Source organism: Miniopterus schreibersii (genome assembly GCF_964146895.1).
Source record: "Miniopterus schreibersii genome assembly, chromosome: 5".
Classification (NCBI taxonomy): domain Eukaryota; kingdom Metazoa; phylum Chordata; class Mammalia; order Chiroptera; family Miniopteridae; genus Miniopterus; species Miniopterus schreibersii.
In genome coordinates, this window is record NC_138106.1 from 21,076,467 (window position 1) to 21,098,106 (window position 21,640).

A 21,640-nucleotide genomic window follows, 5' to 3' on the forward strand; every position below is an offset into this window, starting at 1 on the left:
TGTACAATAAGATCATGTGACCTTTTTGACATTTTTTAAGAAACCACATGCACCTGGGGTTGTGTTAAATGTCAGACCCTTATCTCTCTGTAAAACAAATTATCTAAATTCTTTCAACCTGTTGAAGGCATTTTAAACCACAGAAGAGGAGACAAAAATGTATTTCAATTGTTTTAAGGAAGTACATGGTCAAATATACCATGTTTTTCACATTCATACTAAAAGGTATCCCCTCAAAATGTTGGTTTTGAATGTTTTCAAGAATGCTTTTGAAATAAACACTTCACTATTATAATAAAGCATTAGCTACCTTTGCCTTGAATGCAATCTAGGTCTCCAATGAATGAATATAAGGAAAGTGCAGAGAGCAGGGTCTGGCACTATATAAGCACTGTTAGTGACTACTACTAGAAATTACTTTGTAATGCAATAAGCAACCATTTGTTTATTGTGTTGTTCATGGTAGTAGGTACTCAACCTTTTTTGTTACCAAATATTAAAAATTCAAAAACCAAGAATTGTTTCCCTTCATTCTACTTGTAGGGACATGTACTAACAATAGGTAATTGTGATTTATTACATTAAAAAAGGAACTTTTTGGTTATGTATGTCACTGGGTCAGTACAGAGAAAAAGTTTAAATGAAGGCATTTGTTTCTTTAATTTCCATCAGCCACCTCTCCCTTGAGGAACTCAACTTCCCCCATAGCTTCACCTTTCACCTTTCTGTAACTGACTCTCACATTAATATTTCAGCCTTTACCTTTGAGCTCTAACAATATTTCCACTTGCCCCAAAGACGTGTCAGAACTTCAAACTCTACATATTCAAAGCTATCATCCCTCCACACATATCCCCTCATTTATTCTTTCCTCTGAATTCTTTACCTTATAGAGTATCCATTCCTCTCAACCATGAAGAACTATTCATGTTTTTCAACTACTATCAGCACTGCCTTTGTTCAAATCTTAATCCACACTAGCATGGAACATGTCAGTAACCTCCTTACTGGCTACCCCCATTTAACCTCTATCTCCTCTAATTTATCCTACATATTACCACTGAGGTAATTTTCCTAGATGACATTCCTTCTCTCTTACTCCCCTGCTCAATTTTTTAAAAGGTTTTGGAATAAAAGGCTTATGGAATAAACTTCAAACCCCTGCATTTAGCATCTGAGACCATCAGTGTCTTGGTCCCCCTGGCAGTGCCTCACACCGCCTATTCCTTGGCCCAAAGGGTATGCTCTCCCTCACCTGACCTTCATGTCTTAAGCAGCCCACCTCTCTACCACTGATCAACTAACTTCCTCTGCAGAAACAAGCCATTGCCAACAAGCCCTTTTCCTAACCTAATTTCTTCATTCTTCAAAGCCCAGTCAAAAGCTGCTGCAATATTTGCCAGGAAGCTTTTCTGATACTTTGTCCCCAACAAGTGCTAATCTCTGCCTCCCCTGTCCTCCCAGCACCTTATAGCAATGAGTACATTTGGTCTTGTATTATAGTTATTTACAGTTCCAGTTTACTTCCTTTACTAAATTCATTATGAACAGGTTTCATAATTGTCATTCTCTTCTTCCATTTGAATATAGTGTAAAAAAGGTTTGTAGTACTCTATTCCAATTTTAACCTATAATTAAAATATATAACATAGCATAAGAATAATTATCCCTGGCCTACACGTTATTTTTCTCTAATAAAAAACAACAATGCATCAAAGGTACCGGTAAGAATCATTTTTAAACTAAGTCACATTTTCCCCCAAAAAACTTGGGATTAATCCTTCTTTGTATCAGAGGAGAAGGTAACATCTGTGACTTTTTCCATTTGTATATCTGGTTCCAATCATCAAGAAATGAATTCAGAATTAATTTCTACTCATCAAGGAGTAAGTATAATTAATGTAAACATGTAGTAAAAATCACAAGTATGCTTTCAGCATTGTTTACTGAATTCCAAGTTTTACAATAATTAAGGCTTATTTTATTTCATTTTGTGCCAAAATTTACAGTTTTGCTCCTCAAAGGAGGCAGGATTCCACCACCCTCACCCAACTTGACCTTCTTACTTGAGCCTTCAGCATCCAGCTTACAGTAGTTCAGATTTATAATCACACTCAAAACTTGTAGTTTCTAATAAATCAAACAAACTTTATAAATAACCAGGGTTTTTTCCTTTGAGGTTAATGTCATTATAACTCAACTTCTCTAATGATTTTCCCCAGAGATAAAACAGGAAAAGTCTGTGCCTTATTAGGAAAGTGTGTGTGGCACCAATGATCAAAAACTCAAAAATTAGATGCATAGTTCTAAGATAAATTTGTAATCCTTAATCTAGAAAAAGCTATCGGATTGCTCAGTTGAAATACCAGTAGGTTAACTAAAATAAGAAAATCTATGTAATTTAATCTTGCACTTTAATCTTATAATTAACATAAACCTTGAAGTTGGAAAGAATAAATAGAATTCAAATAGGATAAAAATGATCTGCCCTTTCACAGAAATTTGATATTAAGAAAATTATAGTTATCTGAAATGTTGATGGGAAATACCATTATGTGACATAAATATACAATAAAACTATCTTTTAGCCTCTTAAAAGAATCCTATTTACCCACATAGTTGGGAGGAAGAAAAGAAAGAACAACTCATCCCTCTCCAAAATAAACACCATACATAAATAGTAACTCAAAATGGATCATAGACCTAAACGAAAGCACTAAAACTATAAAACTCTTAGAAGAAAATATAGGTTAAATCTTTATGACTTTGTATTAGGCAATGGTTTCATAGATGTGACACCAAAAGTAGAAGCAATTAAAGAAAAAAATCGATAAATCAAAATTCTTCAAAACTTTTGTGTTTTGCCCAGCCAGGCGTGGCTCAGTGGTTGAGCATTGACCTAGGATCCAGGAGATCAAGGTTCGATTCCCGGTCAGGGCACATGCCCGGGTTGCAGGCTCAACCCCCAGTTGGGGGCGTGTAGGAGGCAGCCGGTCAATGACTCTCTCATCACTGATGTTTCAACTTTCCCTCTCCCTCTCCCTTCCTCTCTCTGAAATCAATAAAGATTTTTTTTTTAATTGTGTTTTAAAAGATAAAGTGAAAAGAAAACTCACAGAATGGATTAGCAAAATAGGCGCAGTTCATATATCCAATAACTCTATTAACTAGAATATATAATGAACTCTTACAACTCAAAAATAAAAAGACAACCCAATTAAAAAGTTCACAAAAGATTTCAATAGACATTTCTCCAAAGAAGATCTACAAATAGTCAATAAGCACATAAAAAGATGCTCAATATCATTAGGGAAATGCAAATCAAAATTACAATGAGCTACCACTTTACATTCACTAGGATGATTATGATAAAAAGAACCAATAACAAGTGTTGAGAATGTGGAGAAATTGGAATCTTCATATATTTCTAGCAGTAATATAAAATAGTACATTCACTTTGGAAAAAAACTTGAATATTTTTATTTACTGATATAGAACTGTCTCCAAGATAGTTCATGACTCAAGTAAAAACAACCAAAGAGCATACTGTAGTATATACAATATGCAACCACTTGTTTATAAGAGAGAGAAAAGGAATATATAAAAACACATTTGCTACACAAGAAAAAGTCACACGAGTTCCTTCTGGGAATGTGGCTACACAATAGGGGTAATATGAGAGACAGAAATAGTATTTAAAAGGTAACTTTATACCCTTTTATATGCTTTAAATTCTGAAGCATGTGAATATATATCTATTAGAAAGTAAGACTTTAAAATAAAATAAAAAGATTTAAGTGCTCCCTGCAAGATACATACTAACAACCAAAATTTTATGATCACTTATTACTGAAAGCAGGAGTTGCAAACTCACATACCTTCAGATTTATGTTTTTTCCCATGTAACAAAAATGAGTGAAGTGAGTAGAGTGTAAGAAAAATAAGAAGAGTTTAAAATCCAACTAAAAATGGAGCAGCGACTACTGAACTCCAGCTGATTGTATTCATCCTGAAAAGCAGGCCTAATGTTGCCAGATCTTCCAATTTTTCAAGACACCAGAAATCCAAATTTGTTATGTGAAATGTCCTGATTTTTAATACTAGGTCTATACCATGCTAGTGGGCAAGATTCAGCCCAAAGGCCACCTGTTTGTGATCTCTGATTTATAGTCTTTAATTTAGGAACATACTGTGCTTCTAACTGCCCTTGTGAATTTGGGAACCCTAAATGCATTTTCTCAGTAAAATTAAAATAAGTAGCAATTTGGTTTCCAGACCCATTATACAGGTAAACTATAGTATTGTCACCTACCCTCTATGATTAACAATGTTTATATTAAACACCTTATTGTAAGTTTCAACTTTAGAGGTTGGAAAGTTCAAAATGGTGGATGCAAGGGTAGTAAAAGGAAAGGAGATGTCTGTAAAGAATTTAAGAAAACTGAAGGAGCTTTAGGCAGGCACTAATGAACAATTTAGGCAAGAATTCATATATAGTGGGCGGTGATATAAGCTTTCAGAATTTCTCTGAAGATCTGTGTCTTCTGTAGACAAAAATTTAGTAAAAGAGAAAAGAAAGGAAAAAAGGATATGTCTCAGCAGCAGCAAAACACTAAAAAGAACTGTAGCCCCAGCTCCAACGGGGCAGTGATCTTTAGAAGAATTCTGTCAGTTGCACATAAATCAGACATCATAAAGTAAGAATGCCAAATAATTAGCCCTAACAAAAATTATAAAGCCAAAAGTAAATCCCCAGGCCCACTAGAAGACTAAAATAAAATTTATTATTTATTTATTTATTTTAAATTTGTCTCTATTGATTTCAGAGAGAGGAAGGGAGAGGGAGAGAGAGAGAGAGAGAGAGAAACATCAATGATGAGAGAGCCACTGATTGGCTGCCTCCTGCACGGCCCCTACTAGGGATCGATCCCACAACCCAGGCATGTGCCCTGACCGGGAATCGGACGGCGATCTTCTGGATCCTAGGTGATGCTCAACGGCTGAGCCACCTGGGCGAGGCAAAAATTTATTTTCTAAAGGTACATTTTATTACTAAAGTAACAATAAATTGACAATTTTTTCTAACAAAAATGCTTCTACTCATGGATAAAATATTCAACTTGGAGATTATCTGTAGCAAAGATTTAACCTCAGGAAATAAGTGCTAATTAGTACTTCTGGTTCCTTTGCTAACATTTGGTTAATGTGTAGCTAAGGAAATGTAACTATTTTAACATTATCCTAAGAATAAACAACTTAAAAAATGAAATCTGGCAATTTTTGGAAGTCAATTAATGGAAATGTTTCACAATATGACTTTATCATATAATCTGAAAGACAGTGTGCAAGCAGCCTTTTGGCAACCTGTTTCTGAAGATCAGCGGATAAATTCTCAGGTCAACATTAAAACTGCTTTATTGTTCCAAGGTAAATGTAACTAGGAAAATAAATCTGCCACACAGAAGAAAATCTTATGTAATCTAAATTCCAACAGGAATGACTACTTTATAGACTGACTTTATGGGTATTTCTTCCCAAGTAACATGGAACACTGAGGCGCTGTTCTAAGGAGTTGTAACTTAACAAGTTTTGGATCATCAGGGTGTCTGCTCCCCTCCATTAGTATAGACATCAAAGGTAAAATATAATTTAGAAAGGGTGCTAATATTATGAAGTTATTGGGACTTTTTAAGTCAGGAGATACTCAATGTTTTCTATTACTATTATTTACTTAACTAGATACCAAATCCTATTCTAGATAGGATATGTTCATAATGCTTCAGAATTATTTAAAAAGAATCATTAGCCCATAACTGTATTTGTACAGATTCACTAACAAAGAAAAAGCCCTTGAGTATTTCATATATTTCTTGGCTTGAATAACACAGGTACCATGGTCTATCAGGCAACATGGAAAGCAACAGGAAAAAATCTAAATAGAAATAAGACATTTCAGGTTTTGAAAATGACCAAAATCAGTCTTAGAAATGATATTAGGCTGTCTTTAAAGGAAAATGTTAAGACATTTTTATTGATTATAATACATACCTTGCTGAGCTAAAGTTGATCTTAGCATTCCAGTCTTTGACCAGATTTTTACTTGTCCATCTTCTCCAACTATAAAGAGAAAATGATAATTGATATTTTTCACTAGAATAAATTTAAACATTAAATTTACATATAACAATCAGCCATATCTATATTAATGCATATTTAAAATTTGGACAAAATTTACTCTAATTAAATGACAGTGCTTCAAAAAAAAAAAAAAAGGTAAAAAAAAAATGACAGTGCTTCATAACTGTATGATTTAATTGAAATTATTTTGAAACACTTTATCAGAGTAGCCTAACTTCCATGACAAAAATTTTTATTTTTTTCCTTTAATAACAGAAGACTAATGAGTGTATTGTTCAAATAATGCTTTCATTTTCGCTGAAATCTCCATCCTAGAATTGCAAGAAAAGTGCTTTCAGTGTAATAAGAAAAGTTGCAGTCAAATTCCAATGAGCTGGGGACTGAATGGATGAAGCAGTAGACTACATTTTTTAACAGTCTGCCTACAAGGGTTAAAAAGAAAGAGGAAGTTGTAGCTAGAGAAACTTATTGGTTAACAGAAGGATTTTTACTTCTTTCTTCTCAATTTTCAAGATGGATGATATCTGAACACTCTTATGTGCTGAAAAAGAAACCACTGAAAAAGGAGAAGTTGAAAAAACAAGCAAGGGACAACTGACTGAGAAAAGTCCTATAGAAGTCCCAGGGGATAGGTGTGGTAATTTTAAAACATATCCACAAATTCTTATTATTCCTCCTTTTAAGAGGTAGAGCTTAATTTCTCTCTCCTTCAGTGGGGGCTATATTTAGTGACTTGCTCCTAACAGAATGTGGTGGAAATGCTGGAGTATAACTTCTGAGGGTGGGTCATAAAATATATTGTGGCTTCTATCTTGTTCCCTCATGGCCACTCACTAGGGGAGAAGCCAGCTGTAGTGTTGTTAGAACACCCAAGCAGCCCTATGGAGAGGCCATGTGGTAAGGAAGTAAGGTATCTGCCAAGGTCCAGTGAGTGAACTGTCTTGGAAGCAGATCCTTCAGCCCCAATCAAGCTTTCATATGATTGCAGCCCCATCCAATTTCTCGACTCTGGGACAGAACCACCCAGTTAAACTGTTCCCTGTCCAACAGAAACTGTGAGATGATACATGTTTATTATCTTAAGTCACTAACCTTGGAGTAATTTGTTACAAAACAATAAATAATACAGTAGGTGAAGAGGAGAATCCCTGCAGTGGGACAGGAGATGGGAGAGAGATGGAAGGGGGTAAAGGTAAGTTAAATAAGAATAGTTTTAATTTTAAAATTTTAAAAAATTACCGCTTTTATTTACTCTCTACTTGAGCATTCCAAAAGCATTTTTGACATAATATTCTCCGTAAGTCATATTACAAAACTAGTAATTAATATGATTCAGAATTATAACATTATATGGCAGTCTAGATCAATACTGTGCTAATTATTTACTATTAGACAGTGAAAGACTATTGCTAAGCAAATATTTTGTTCCTTTAGAAATTTTTCTTCATAAAATTCACTTAAAATGTCATTTTTGCAGACAACTTACCTGTAACCAATGCTGTTCCTTCATAATTCCATCTTCCTGCAAGTACTGCACCACAGTGAGCTTCTACACTTTTTTCCACTCTTCCTAACTTAGAAATCAGATGAAATTTACCTAAAAGAAATTATACTTGAGAAATCTATTTTATTAAAATAATTTATTCAACCGACAAACATCTGTTGACTGCCTACTACTAGACTAATTAGCATAGTGCTAGGCACTAAAGACAAAAGGGCAAATAATATAATTATTCTTACTTTTGAGGAACACACATATATTGGAAAAGAGGCATAAACAAAATTACAAAACCTTGAAACAATTGGTGCAAGAGAATATATGTATATGATACTATGGTAATTCAGGGGGACAATAAAACTCTGCTGGGATATGGCCAAAGGGATCAAAAGAAATGTCAAGAAAGTCTTCTATTTAAGCAGTTTTGCTGTCTTGCATTTTTTTTATAGGCTATAAAAAAGCTGGAAAAGGTATAGAGGAGAGGAACCAAGATAGTGAAATGGCTTTTAAAGATAAACTGAGGCATATTTTAAAACTTTAAGAGTTTATTTGAGCAAAAATTGATTCTAATCAAACAGCACCAAACCAGAAGTGGTTAGGAGCGCTCCACTGACAGGAGCTCAGAGAGAGGTTTGTGTAGAGAAAAGGCATCTATGTCTCTGGATCCATTTTGTTCATCAGTTTATTTTGTTTATTATATTCCACATATAAGTGAGATCATGTGGTACTTGTCTTCTCTCACTGGCTTATTTTACTTAGCATAATACTTTCTAGTTCCCTCCATGCTGTGCCAAAGGATAAAAGACATAGAAGCATGGAACAGACTGAGGGAACTCAGAGGGAAGGTGGGGAGGAGTACTGGGCAGGGAGGGATTAATCAAAGAACTTATATATTTATAAGCATAACCCATGGACACAGACATTGGTCTGGGGAAGGCCTGGGGGTAGAGTGGATGCAGGGTGGAGGGGATCAATGGAGGTAAAAAGGGGACATCTGTAATATTTTCAACAATATTTAAATAAATAAACAAACAAAACAAAAAATGCTTTCACAGAAAAAAATAAAATAAAATATGATGGGCTGGTCATAAGGTGGAAAACCACACTTTGTATGGATGCATAATCAGATTCAGTAAATACATGTGTTTCTGAATCAAACAATGAAGAAGAAAAAAAGAGAAAAGGCAGAAGCGAAGTAAGAAAATTATTGACTATAGCTTAAAGCCTAGCTGGCTGTTTGTGACTGGTTGTTCTTAGGTTTCAATTACGTAAAATTGAGGCATTTACAGGCTTAGATTTTGGTCTGTGTACATGGGTCGATGGCATTAGTCATCTCAGTTTAATGGCCTCCTTGTTTAGTTAATTTAACAACTAATAATCCTAAGTTTTAAAATACTTGCTTTATATGGTTTTACACTGTACCAGGCACCAGGTAGACCCAAAAAAGCAGGCTACTTTGGTTGTTCACCTCAAAAAATTCACATATACATGCTGGGGCACAAGTAGGTTTACAGCTGTTCATATGGAAATAATACAATAATTAATAAATAATAATACAAGAATAAACTCTGTTTCATGTACTCACAACTGTAAACCTACTTGTGCCCCACCCTGTACTAGGAAAAAAAGTTGAAAAACTACAACTTTAAAGTATGTAATGAAAGTATGTAAGTGATGTCAAGGGGACAAATCAACTGCGCAAAGAGTTAAGTACTACAGGAATCCTAGAAAAGATCAGTGTGATTTTGAATGATCATGAAATCTAGCCATACATAGATTGTAATAAATTAAGTACAGTGAAATTAGAAACTTTCTCCAAATCAATATGTATATAAATGTGTGTGTATATATATGTATAATTTTTGTTTTTGCAGTAAAAGAATAATGTGCCTGCCTAACCAAAATTTGCCTCAGAGGATTTATTTTGTTTCAATTCATTTTTAACTAAAGGCTTTCAAAATTGGCCTAATACTAACAACTCATTAAAAATATATTTCAGTCAGGTGCCTAAGATGGCTTTAATACATTTCTCCGGAGAACTCTAATACAGGTGGCTTTAAAACTTTTAACACCTAGCATCCTGTGGTTCTTTCACTGACCACCTACCCATTTCCACCAACAAAGTCTTTCTCTCTTTTTCACACACAATGTACATTATTTGTAGCACAGTCGTAGCATTTTTTATTAGACTGTGATTCATTTCAGGGAAGGGGGCCAAGTCTTAGTCATATTTTTATTTGCAATATGCTCTTACATAATCAGCATTTGTTAAATTTAACCAATTCAGTAACCATACCTAGTAACTAAAAATAAATAAATATAATGGACTACTTTGACATTCCTATCTTTCTCCCTCCTTTTCTAGTGCTTCAACAAGGATCTACTGTTTTCTTTCATCCAACCACCCACTAGTACCACTAGTACCATTTACTTTTCCCCATACTGTACCTTCCTTTTAATTTTATAATTACCTCTGGGTCATTTTTCAATGTAACAATTTCTTTTAATTTAACTGTGCTATTCTTTATGAGACTAACTTAAAATTACAGAGAAAATATAAGGGGGGGAAATCTCAAGAGAGGAAACTGTAAAGATGACATATAGTAAGTGGAAAGTTAATCCTGTGGTCGTTTTTTACTTTACCCAGGTCTGTTTCACTAAATGTTAGCATATTGCCTAGCACAGAATATCCACATACTAAACAACTGTTGGTTATAATGAATAAATCCAGCACCAAAGAGATTAACCAAGTAACTCTTGAACTAGAAATGAAGGGCCCAGGAATTGTCTCTCAACCTACTCCATATTTCAGGAATTTTACATATTTTGGTCAGTGACATTTGCTGTCATAAAATACTAAATACTGACATTCTGATAAGTGCTAAAATTATTTGTGCATCCTATGACCTCACAGAAGACATACACTGGGACAACGGAGGTCAGCTCTTGGTATAGATTTGGGACTTAATAAATCTTTGGCCTTTGTATACTGGCTCATTATTACAAATTGCTTGAATAGCACACCCAGAGTAAAGCATAAATATAAAATAACATACATCAAATATTTAAAAGCCAATAATTATTCATTTAACTCTTTCGATTCTTCCTCTCTCCAGGTTTTCTATAACTTTTTAAAAGTGCAAGACCAAAACTAGAGATCAATTAATTTATTTCCAATTACTTGCTAGGGGTTTGGGGTTGGGAAGAGAGTATAACCAACATGATTCATCTATTGATTTATTAAACACACAATGGATAATTTGGATAAGAAACATGGATATTTAAATCCTGGGGCATAAAATTAATCTTTTGTTATTAAAGATAAACTAAAAAGAGAAAAATGTTATTAAAAAAAAGAAAAAAAAGAACAGAAGTAGATTTAAGTTATATGGAACACATTTTTTAAAGTTAGAAATGTCCATGGAAATGTGAGAAGGCTTGGAATAGGGTGTTAGGAAAAAAGGGCCCATGAGCACTTTTGCAGACTACTTAATAGCAGAAATGTTTTGGCAAATGGTGGCAAAAAGCCACAAAGAGATCTGTAACGGCTAACTTCTGATAAAAAGAAATAAACACACAAATTCTTTTTAAAGTGGGATTTTAAAATGGACTTATTAACTAATAAGAGAATATAATGATTATTTTAATATACCAAACGCAAGGTATAAAAATATCAACTTTCACTAAATATAATTTAAGGAGTGTTTATTGGCTTTACAAAAGATTTTTATACCAGAATTCCTTTACATAGCAGCTCCACTAATGCATTTTAAATAATTCAATTCTTTTAAAAATGTAAATCTTTTAACACATTGTTAAAGAAATATCTCCTCTAAAAAGTGGGATACAACTACATAAAATATTCAAATAGAGGTAAAAATATTGAAGTATTATTGGTGATACAAAACACTTGGCAAGAGTCTGCTTTATGTTCAGGACTTGTCTTGAAACCCAGGGATGTTTCTGGAACATTACCACTAACACCACAGATGAGGGAGGGGGTCAGACAAAGGAAACACTGGAAGAGTGATGAACAAGCTCAAAAACTGTAATCTTTCCTGCCAGGGTTGAGGAAAAAAAATTTAAGAGGAGAAAGATGGTGGCAACTAGAAACAAAAATCTCTTGAACAATGAATTAAATCTTGAAAATATTTTTTTTAAAGAATGGGATTAACATCACACAAACTGAAAAAGCCCTAGAGATCTGATGTACAACATTGTCTTACCATTAACTATACAGCATGGTAAAATTAAAAATTTGTTAAGAGGGTAGATCTCGTGATATATAGGTGTTTTTTTTAACCAGAATAACAGGTGTACTTCTTTTAAGTCCTGGGTTAACAAAGAGTATAGCACTGATATATAAAATGACCTCAGATCTTTATCTGGCGGGGAACTCCTTGACCAACTCCTGACGGCACCCCCTTTCTTCTTTTCTGGACCGTTTCTTCTTCATTTCTGGTGCTGTTTTCCGTCTTACCCATCCACTGCTCCTCTCTGCTCTATCGTCCCTTCCCTCTCCTTCACAAGATCCCAGCAGTCCTCATCCTAGCCTAGAAGAAAGTACTCAACTACTCTACTTTGGTTTTCCTTTTTTCTCACACTTATTTGTGTCACATTATCTTGTTTTTTTATATAGCTAACTCAAAAATAAAATTAAACATCCTATTTTCTTAAAGATAGTCATAATGTATTTTCTCTTACTTAATCTTGCAAATTTATCTTTTAAATTGCATGTTTTACTTTAGACTTTTTTCCCCTATCAGAAAGTGTTTTATCTAAAGCCAATGTGAAATAAAGATCCAAGCAATTATTCTTTAGTTAAGTAATCATTAATCTTAATAATTTAGGGAAACACTCAGACAACAGAAATTATCAAAACCAATTATTTATTATTCACCAGATAAAAATCAATCCTCATATACTATTGAGTTTAAATAGGAAAATGCGAAGAAAATATATGATATGCCACCTTTGAAATGAGCACATCTAGCACTCTCATCTTAGTTTTTAAATACCATTAAGCACCCAAAAAAAAGAACAAGAGAAACAGCTGATTTGGGGGCTGAGACTGGAAAAGTTCAAGATGAGCCTAAAACATCTTGTGCCAGCAAAGAAGTGCTGGAAAAATGATGAAGAAACATACCCTTCCCTCAAAAAAAAACAAGTAACATTTGAGCTGGCTTAATGGGACTCCCACTGGCCAAATCTGAGACAATTTTAACAAAAAAATTTTAAAATAATGGTAACAGGCCCTGGCTGGTGTGGCTCAGTGGGCTGAGCATTGTCCCATGCACCAGGAGGTTGGGGGTTCAATACCCAGTTGGAGCGCATGTGGGAGGCAACCAATAAATGTATCTCTCTCACATCAATGTTTCTCTCTCTCCCCTGCCTTCATCCCTCTCTAAAATAAATAATGAATGAATGAATGAATGAATGAATGAATGAATGAATGAAATGGTAACAGGATACTCAAGAAATAAAATACTCAAGATACTTAAGAATCTATGAATCTAACTGACATAAGCAAACAAATAAATAAATGGGCAGGAGATAGGAGGCTCTTCCTTGCAGTAGAATACCAACTAATCAATATGGAAGAAATTATGGAGTTCTAAAAAATTAGCATTTAGCAACCATCTTAATAATAAATGATTCAGCCAAGAATCATCAATATATGCTAAGATAGTGGGAGGAAGTCTAAGGAAGAGAATATTTTTACATAGTCTGAAATTATTCTTTCACAAATTATTTATCAAAAGAGAAAAGCAGTAACTTTACAGTAGATTAATTTAGTGAACACACCTTTTGAAGTAATCAAAAGTAACATCACTAATAATGGGTTAAACCAGCGTCATGAATCTCCCAATCTGATGCCCTAAAGTACTGATGCTAAAAAGTGTAAACTAAATCTAACCATAAGGAAACAGCCAACAAACATAAATTGAGAGACTTTCTATAAAAATAACAGGCCTATATTCTTCAATCTGTCAAGATTAGAAAAGAAAGACTGAGGAGTTGCTCCGGGTTAAAGGAGTCTAGAGAGATAATAAAAGCAATGTGTTATTTAGTACCTAAAAAACCAAATTTTTATAAAAAGACATTATTAGGACAATTGTTAAAATTTTAATATGAACAGTAGATAACAGGATTGCATCAGTGTTAAATTTCCTGATTTTGATCAATGTATTGTGGTCATATAACAGAATATCCTTATTCTTAGGAACTACATTGAAGTATTTATGGTCAAAGGGCATGTCTGTAAAGTACTGGAAAATGTTTCAGGAAAAAAGTGCGTGTGGTGGGGGATGTGCAGAGAGAGAGCGGGGATAAAGCTAATGATAAAGAACACAGAACAAAATGTTAACTACTGAATTTAGATAAAGGATGTGCAAGGGTTACTTGCACAGTTCTTGCAACTTTTCTGTAAATGTGAAAGCAAACCAAAATTAAAAGGTGGTGGTGTTTTTTAAGTCAATGCTTCATGTTATCATCTGAGATGAACTAAATTCTTGCTGCGGTTCTGAATCAGTCTTCTATAGCAAGGCACTACAGCAATACTCTCAAACAACATCTCATTTAATCAAGAAACACGAGGTTAGCCTGGAGGGTGGGGCTAAGTGGTTGATCGTTGACCCATGAACCAAGAGGTTGCCAGTTTGATTCCCAGTGGGGAGGGTGCAGGAGGCAGCCAATCGATGTTTCTCTCTCGTCAATGTTTCTATCTGTCTATCCCTCTCTCTTCCTCTCTTTCTAAAATAAATAAAACTTTAAAAAAAAACAACACAAGCTTAAAAAAATATTAACAGAAGTTCTGTCTGTAAAAGTCGTGGCATCTTGTGCTGTCTGCCATACCATCCCTTCCCCGTTCTGGCTACAAAAGCCCTCCCTCTTCCCATTATTTCCCTTCCCACAGTGGCCTGAGGTCTGCTGCATTCAATGAGTGTCCCATTCCCCTGACTAAAGTGACTCACTCAATGATGGGCAAGTGACCCATGATCTCCCAGAACCTTCTCTGCTATTTGTCTGTAAGAGATATTGAGGAAGAAGCACTCTCTCTACTGATATTTCTTTTCTAGCAGGATGAGACTTGGGCTGCTGGCTGCCATCATCACCTTGTAGGGAGAGCCTATCCAAGAGATAGTGAGACCGGCCGGGCGTGGCTCAGTGGTTGAGCGTCGACCTAGGATCCAGACGATCAGGGTTTGATTCCCGGTCAGGGCACATGCCTGGGTTGTGGGCTCCATCCCCAGTGGGGGGCGTGCAGGAGGCAGTGACTCTCTCATCATTGATGTTTCTATCTCTCTCCCTTCCTCTCTCTGAAATCAATAAAGATATATTAAAAAAAAAAAAAAAGTAAATACTCTATGTGAAGAAAAAAAAGAGATGGTGAGAACAGGGCCTGATGTAGCTGTGCTTAATGATCTATCCCTAGGAGCTAAGTGAACCAAAAAACTCCATCTGTGCATAAGTGTTAGCTAAGTAAGTTTCTGTTACTTTCGATGAATGTATTCTTAATTGACATAGGAGGTAAGTGTCATACAGATAAAACAATTCAAATTATTTCTAAGAAAATGAAAACATTCCCTTAAAAAGTAGAAAATCATACTTTTTACTCACCAATACTAAAGCTATGGTCAAATTAAATAAATCTCCAACTCTGTAAGTAGAAATAAACATGTACTAGAAAATAAAGATAGCTTACTAAATGAGTATGTGTTGTGTCCTTATTTTTAGTGTAGTTATGTCATAAAGTTAAACTTGAAGAAATTAGAAACCAAAATTGGTAACAGCTTAACAACTAGTAAGAGAGCACAGAAAAATTAAGCCTAAGGTTCAGATTCAATCCCACTATACATCAGTTGAATTCACTTTCTTCCATCACAATAGTTTTATTGCTTATACATAAACCAACTGACTACATAGAAAACGGACAAAATGTGTAGATGAAGGTATGCAGATCCACAAATATCAGTTTTGTAAAACAACTCAAACTATAAGTCATATTCATATATTATGCCTTTTAAATACAAAGATGAGCATATAACATTAAAAACTTACCATCAGAACTTGTAAGGACAAAGCTTTCTGCTTGAGTTTGTTTCTTTGTGCCTAAACTTTTTGGAAACCAGTGAAGATCTATTGGGTAAATATCATCAGGAAGCTTTACTATTTGATTTGTTTCACTGGTTAACAAGTTCCACTTCACTATTTGGTGATCATCACTGCATGAATACAGTTCTTCAGCAGTAGTCCAGCCCACACAGCTTACTAATTCTTGATGTGTCACCAATGTTAAGGAGACATAAAAAACACAAGTCTTAAATTTTAAATAATAATTTCCAGATTCAGATTATAAGACAAGTATAAAAATAGGATCAAACATTTCAAGCTTCTAAATGTAGTTTTCATTTTATGGCTTTCATATATTTTCTATTTAAAGGAAAATAAGCATCTAATCAAAACAGTTGTAAGAATGGAAAGCAAGATAAAAAATCCAGATTTGCTGAGAGAGAGAGAAAAGGTCTGACTACCTGAAAATTTTAAAATTGTATTAAAAATATTCCATAAACAAGACCAAAAGACACACAAAGCATCTAACAGATCAAAAGGTAGGAAAGAATATACACTCAACTACTGGGGGAAAGTGGGGAGAAAAGGAAAGTATACCTTTTTTATTTGCATATATCTTTCATTTAAGTTAGAATAAGTATGTATTATTTTGATGAGTTTTTAAAAATCAAGTGTTAAAAGAAGATTGAAATATAACAGTAAAAATGTCTTCTTAAATTATACATTATAATAACAATTTACCTAGGAAAAAATCTACAGCTTAACAGCTAAAACTAAAATCTTACTTAGCTTATTGACATTAAATTCAGGGAACAGTTCTACTACAATTTACTATGCCTATAAAATGCATAGTGCTGGATGAGACCTGAACCCTAAAATTCTTAGTTTAACTCATCTTTTTGATCTCTGATTTATCAGGATTTCTATAAACTGAGATGCTCAAGTTGCCCTCCCTTCCTCCATCAGAATGGGCTGCTTACTCTAGGAGAATTGTATATATAGAGAAGGCATTTCGGTTTGTCATTTACCAGGGATGCTTTCTCTTGTTTACATCTGGATTTCTCTATTGCCAGATCATTCCTAGATGGGTTCTTTGCTCTCTTGTTGTTATTGTATAATCCTTTTACTTCTTCATCAGTGCTTTTTATTAACTTATCTGAGCATTCAATAAACTTCAAGGAAAAAGAGACAATGTGCCATAATTATTCTGGGATGCTCTAAGGTTTTTTAATATTATTCAAAATATGACAGATTAAGCAAGTAACCAAAAAGGCAAAAAGAAATTATAGAAAGATTACAAGAGCCTTAAGATAAATAGGTAATAAAGTGGCACTGCAATACTCAGAACTCAAAGTATAATCTAAACCAAAGGATGGCATCACTAGACCATTACTGAAAAAAATTATTCCAATATAATTTCTATAGCCTAAATGATGTTAGGTAAGACCTTTAGAAAGGGAGAAGGTTAGGTAAAACCTATCAAGGGAGAAAATGCACACACAAGCACACACACACAAACATAAAACATTAAGGTTATCCTTATATAAATTGCTGTAAATATACATCAGATGTGCACAACGTATCTTCTAACTAATAGGTCCAAAATTATGAGAGAAATGAGAAGACTGCCAGATTAAGAAAGTCTAAAAAAAGACTGTTATTAGACTATTATTCTTCAAGCTTGAAAAGAAAGGCAAAAGCAGATAATGGACAGTCAAAATCTTGTAAATGGCATGAATCTTGTATATGGTATGATTGTAAATGGCATGAACACCTGACAGCACACTTTGAAAAAAGAGTAAAAATGACTTACGTACAAATAAGAGGAATTGTATCACTCAAAAGGTAGAACAATCAGACAAGATAATATAAATTTAAAAGATTTGATCAAATGTCTAATTCAGTGCTTTTCTATCTCTGATGAAGGCAGACATTTTTCTTGATTTCAAATCTGTCACAGATCATTCTGTCAGATGAAATAAAAATGAATTACTAGAAAAATGATCTTATATTTGATGATGGTTTCCCAAAGTCAAATAACTACAAAAATTTTTTTACCTCTTACTTTCAATTTCTGTACTGATCCCTTTATAGACCTGTAATAAGGTCTGCAGATAATACTTTTAGACACACTTATAAATAACAACGAAGGAAGTTATATATCTTCCTGACATATAGCTGGGAAGTCTTGCTGACATAATATAGGGTCATGCATTTGAGAAAATATTTATAATTGTCATCTTCCTACATGAACTAATAAAGCTCTGACTACTCAGATTTCTCCAGCTTGTTCTCCACTTTATCATGAGTATGAGGGGATGAGGGAATAGAGCAGAACTCATTTAAAAACATACTACATCACACTAGCAAAGAAATTATTTGGTTAAAAAAAAGCTTCTCTTTAAGATCCTACTAGACTAAAGAAAAACTTTTTTTTTTTTTTTTTTTTATGTACTTAAGTACAGTACTTAAGAAAAATGTCAATAAGAATTTGAAAGTAAGATTTAGAGCAAATAGTTTGCTTTGGAGAATTACCTGTAACACATGATCTCAAATATTTCAAAAACAATTTAGTTAAACTACCATTAAAGGAATGAAAAAACACCATTATCCAAGTAGAATACAAAACAGGACAAAATTTTTAACAATACTCTAGTAAGATGATCAAAGTAAGGTCTGTAAGTGTTAAAAGGATATGCTTTGGTTCTTTTAAAAGAGATATCTTCAGTCTCATGCTTCCACTTTCCAGCAAAATGTTAAAATGCTACTTGATTGTATTCACTGTAAAAATAAAAGTTAGGGGGAAAATATAAAATCTGCATTAAAAACAAACACATGAACAAAAAAATATAGAAGCAAAACATCTTAGCTCCAAGGACACTAAAACACATCTTCAATCCTGCTGGTATCAAAGACGTGGAAAGAGGAAGAAAACTAATCTGTGTGCTAATCCTGCCAAAGGGTGATTAGAGACTGGACTCCAGAGGTTCTCTACACCCTGCCTGAAACAGTCCTACAAGTGCAGACCACCACTAAATCTGGTCAGGTAAATAATTTCCAAAAGCTATCCTGAGGTCAAATCAAAAGGTTCTGTAAACTGGGAACCCCTCAATGCCAAATCAATGTTGTTTCCATTGAATACATTAGAATAAATGCCCAAAATGTGATGGAGAGCTAAGATATTAAGGGCCTTAATTCTGGAACCCACATGGGAATATTATGACATCAACCTAGTGGTCCGATCTGAGGTTTATAGTCTATTAGGAATAGATAAACTGCCCCAACAGTTATGGTTGCCATAGTGCCAGTGTGAAAAATAAGCGAGTTATTTAGGCAGAGGTAATAAACCCCTTATAAAAGTTATATAAAAATCACAAAATTATTGACAAATAAACATTTAGAAAAAGAAGAGTAACACTCCCCCAAAGAACCAGGTCACCAAAAAATACAAATCAAGAAAATGCTAAATTGTCTGAGTTCAATTTATAGTTACAGGATTCTTTCTGAGTAATATCTCTAACCTAAAAAGAAAATAAATAAATTAAAGTGTAATTAAAGGAACAAAATCCTCCTCACCAAGTAGAAAATTACTGCTAACTACATCAAAGGATGTACTGAGTATAGATAAGAATTCAACAGGCCTCCCTTTGATAACTTCTCATTCCCCCTAATCCAGGAAGACTTTTAGATCAGCAAGGTGCTAAACACAGCTGTATTTCAATGCACCTTTTTCACTTATTCTACTCATAAATTTATTAGACAGGGAGGAAAAAGTTGTTAAAACCACAGAAAAATATCTAAAGTTTTATGGTCAGCCAATATGCAGCTAGTATAAAAAGCCTTCTATCTCTTCTAGTTCACTCAGGAAGATTTCTGTTCAACATCAAAAGTATGATACTATGTATAACAGCCAGAGAAAGAACACAATCTCTCACCCGCACACTTAACAGGCTCACTTTTGGTCCTTAGAAGTTTCAACATTTTTCTTAAAATTCCTTCCTCCCTTCTGTCAGACCTCTTCCAATTAGAGAAGGAAAAAAGAGTAAATACATTTATAAAATTCTGCTTTTTCACAGTAAGTCAAATTCACCCAGCTTATAAGAATTTTACAAAAATAAAAGATAATTCTTGCTTCTGGAAATGACAACACAAAAGACAAGAAAATATATACAAAATCTGAATATAAAATTACAACAAGAAACTTAAAAGATCTTTGACAAAGACATGATGTAACCTAGATCAAAATACCTCAAACATGAAATCCACAATAATTATGAATAATTTCTCACCAAAAGCAATCATAATCTCACATAAATAGTAAAAGCAGTATGTTTTTTATGAGAAAGTAATCTGCAACCATTCAGAAACAAGGTGCCAAGGAATTACAGAAAGAGGAAGGTGCCATTCTAACACTGGGAAAATTCTCCCTTGCTCAGAAAGATCTTCCCCATACAACCTATTTATTTTTCTAATCTTCACCCGAAGATATGTTTTTATTGACTTTTTTTTTTTTTTTGCAGAGAGAGGAAGGAGAGAGAGAGAGAGAGAGAGAGAGAGAGAGAGAGAGAGAGAGAGAGATCAATATAAGAAACATCAACTGATTGCCTCCCATACTCGCCCCAACTCGGGATTGAACCTGCAACCCAGGTATGTGCCCTGACCAGAAATCGAACCTCCCACCTTTTGGTGAACAGGACAATGGTCCAGCCAACTGAGTCAGCAGGTCAGGGCCCCATACATCCTATTTAGCTGAGATCATTTGCATGAAAGGTATGTACATTATGATGTGAGGATAAACAGAGGAATAATTAGGACATAGCTAATTCTGGGAAGTGCAAAGCTGCCTGAGGGCTGCACTGAGGTGTTTTTATTTGCCCAAAGGCATTGGTTACCAAGGATCTAACTAGTCAGTGGTATTGGGGGTGGGGGTGGGAGGGTGGAGAGATAATAAAAAGAAAGTTTCCTGAGTATAGATAACTTGATCTATTTCACAACTTTGTAAAGGAAGCACATGGGAGAAACTATGCCTTTGCTACCAAAAATCATTTGTAAGTTGTCTACAGTCTAGTGTGGGCCAACATTCATGGGGCCTAAGAGGAAAAAATGTGCTCAGCAAACCCTGAAAGTCCAACTACCAAAATATACTCCAAATCTGGCCACTTCTCAGCACATCCAGCATACTCCAAAGCCACCATCATCCCCTGCCTTGATTACTGCAGTAACCCCAGAACTGATCTTCCTACTCCTACACTTACCCCCTTCAAACTCTTCTAAACACAGCAGCCAGCAATGCTTTTAAGGCTAAGTTAGATCATGAAGGCCAGTACGGCTAATACAGAGTGAGTGGAGTGACAGGAAACTGGGGGAGAATAGAGGGGATGCAGATCATGTAGGGGCTTGAAAATCCACAATAAAAGCTTTGGATTTTCTTTTGAATGAACAGAAGTTATGAGCAATGAAGTGATATGATCTGACTTATATTTTTAAATATACTATCTAAATATTTTTAGATAGTATATTTAAATATAAATATTTTTATATATTTATATTTTTAAATATAAGTCAGTATAGATAGTATATTTAAATTTTTTTAAAAAAAGAGCAAGGATGAACAAGACTGGAAGCAGGGAGACTAGTTAGGATTTCAATAATCTGGAAGAGAGATGAAGGCAGTAGTGGTATGACTGATACAATGTGGTCACATTCTGAATATATTTTGAAATAAGATTCCATAGGATTTGTTGAACTGGGTTTAAGAAAAAGAGGAATAAAAAATTACTCTGGCCCTGGCCAGTTTGGCTCAGTGATTAGAATGTCGGCCCACGGACTGAAGGGTCCTGGGTTCAATTCCCGCCAAGGACACATACCTCAGTTGCAAGCCCCAGTCTCGGCAAGTAAGGGAGGCAACAAATAGATGTGTCTGTCTCACAA

General features: G+C 34.4%; 1 protein-coding gene across 5 annotated transcripts in view; it reads right to left on the reverse strand.

The window, feature by feature from the left end:
• IFT80 (intraflagellar transport 80) overlaps window positions 1–21,640 on the reverse strand; it is an 82,478-nt gene that overhangs the window by 55,166 nt on the left and 5,672 nt on the right. For 3 of the 5 annotated variants that reach the window (XM_081138090.1, XM_081138087.1, XM_081138089.1), the window contains exons 2-5: window positions 18,407–18,490; window positions 15,698–15,919; window positions 7,625–7,735; window positions 6,049–6,117 (exon numbers count right to left, since the gene is read on the reverse strand). In XM_081138090.1, the coding sequence (XP_080994216.1) occupies window positions 6,049–6,117; window positions 7,625–7,735; window positions 15,698–15,919; window positions 18,407–18,443 (439 nt within the window). In that variant the 5' untranslated portion in view covers window positions 18,444–18,490. Of the gene's footprint in view, window positions 1–6,048; window positions 6,118–7,624; window positions 7,736–15,697; window positions 15,920–18,406; window positions 18,491–19,644; window positions 19,727–21,640 lie in introns of all 5 variants that reach the window. The other 2 variants (XM_081138088.1, XM_081138091.1) reach the window with 2 other exon arrangements.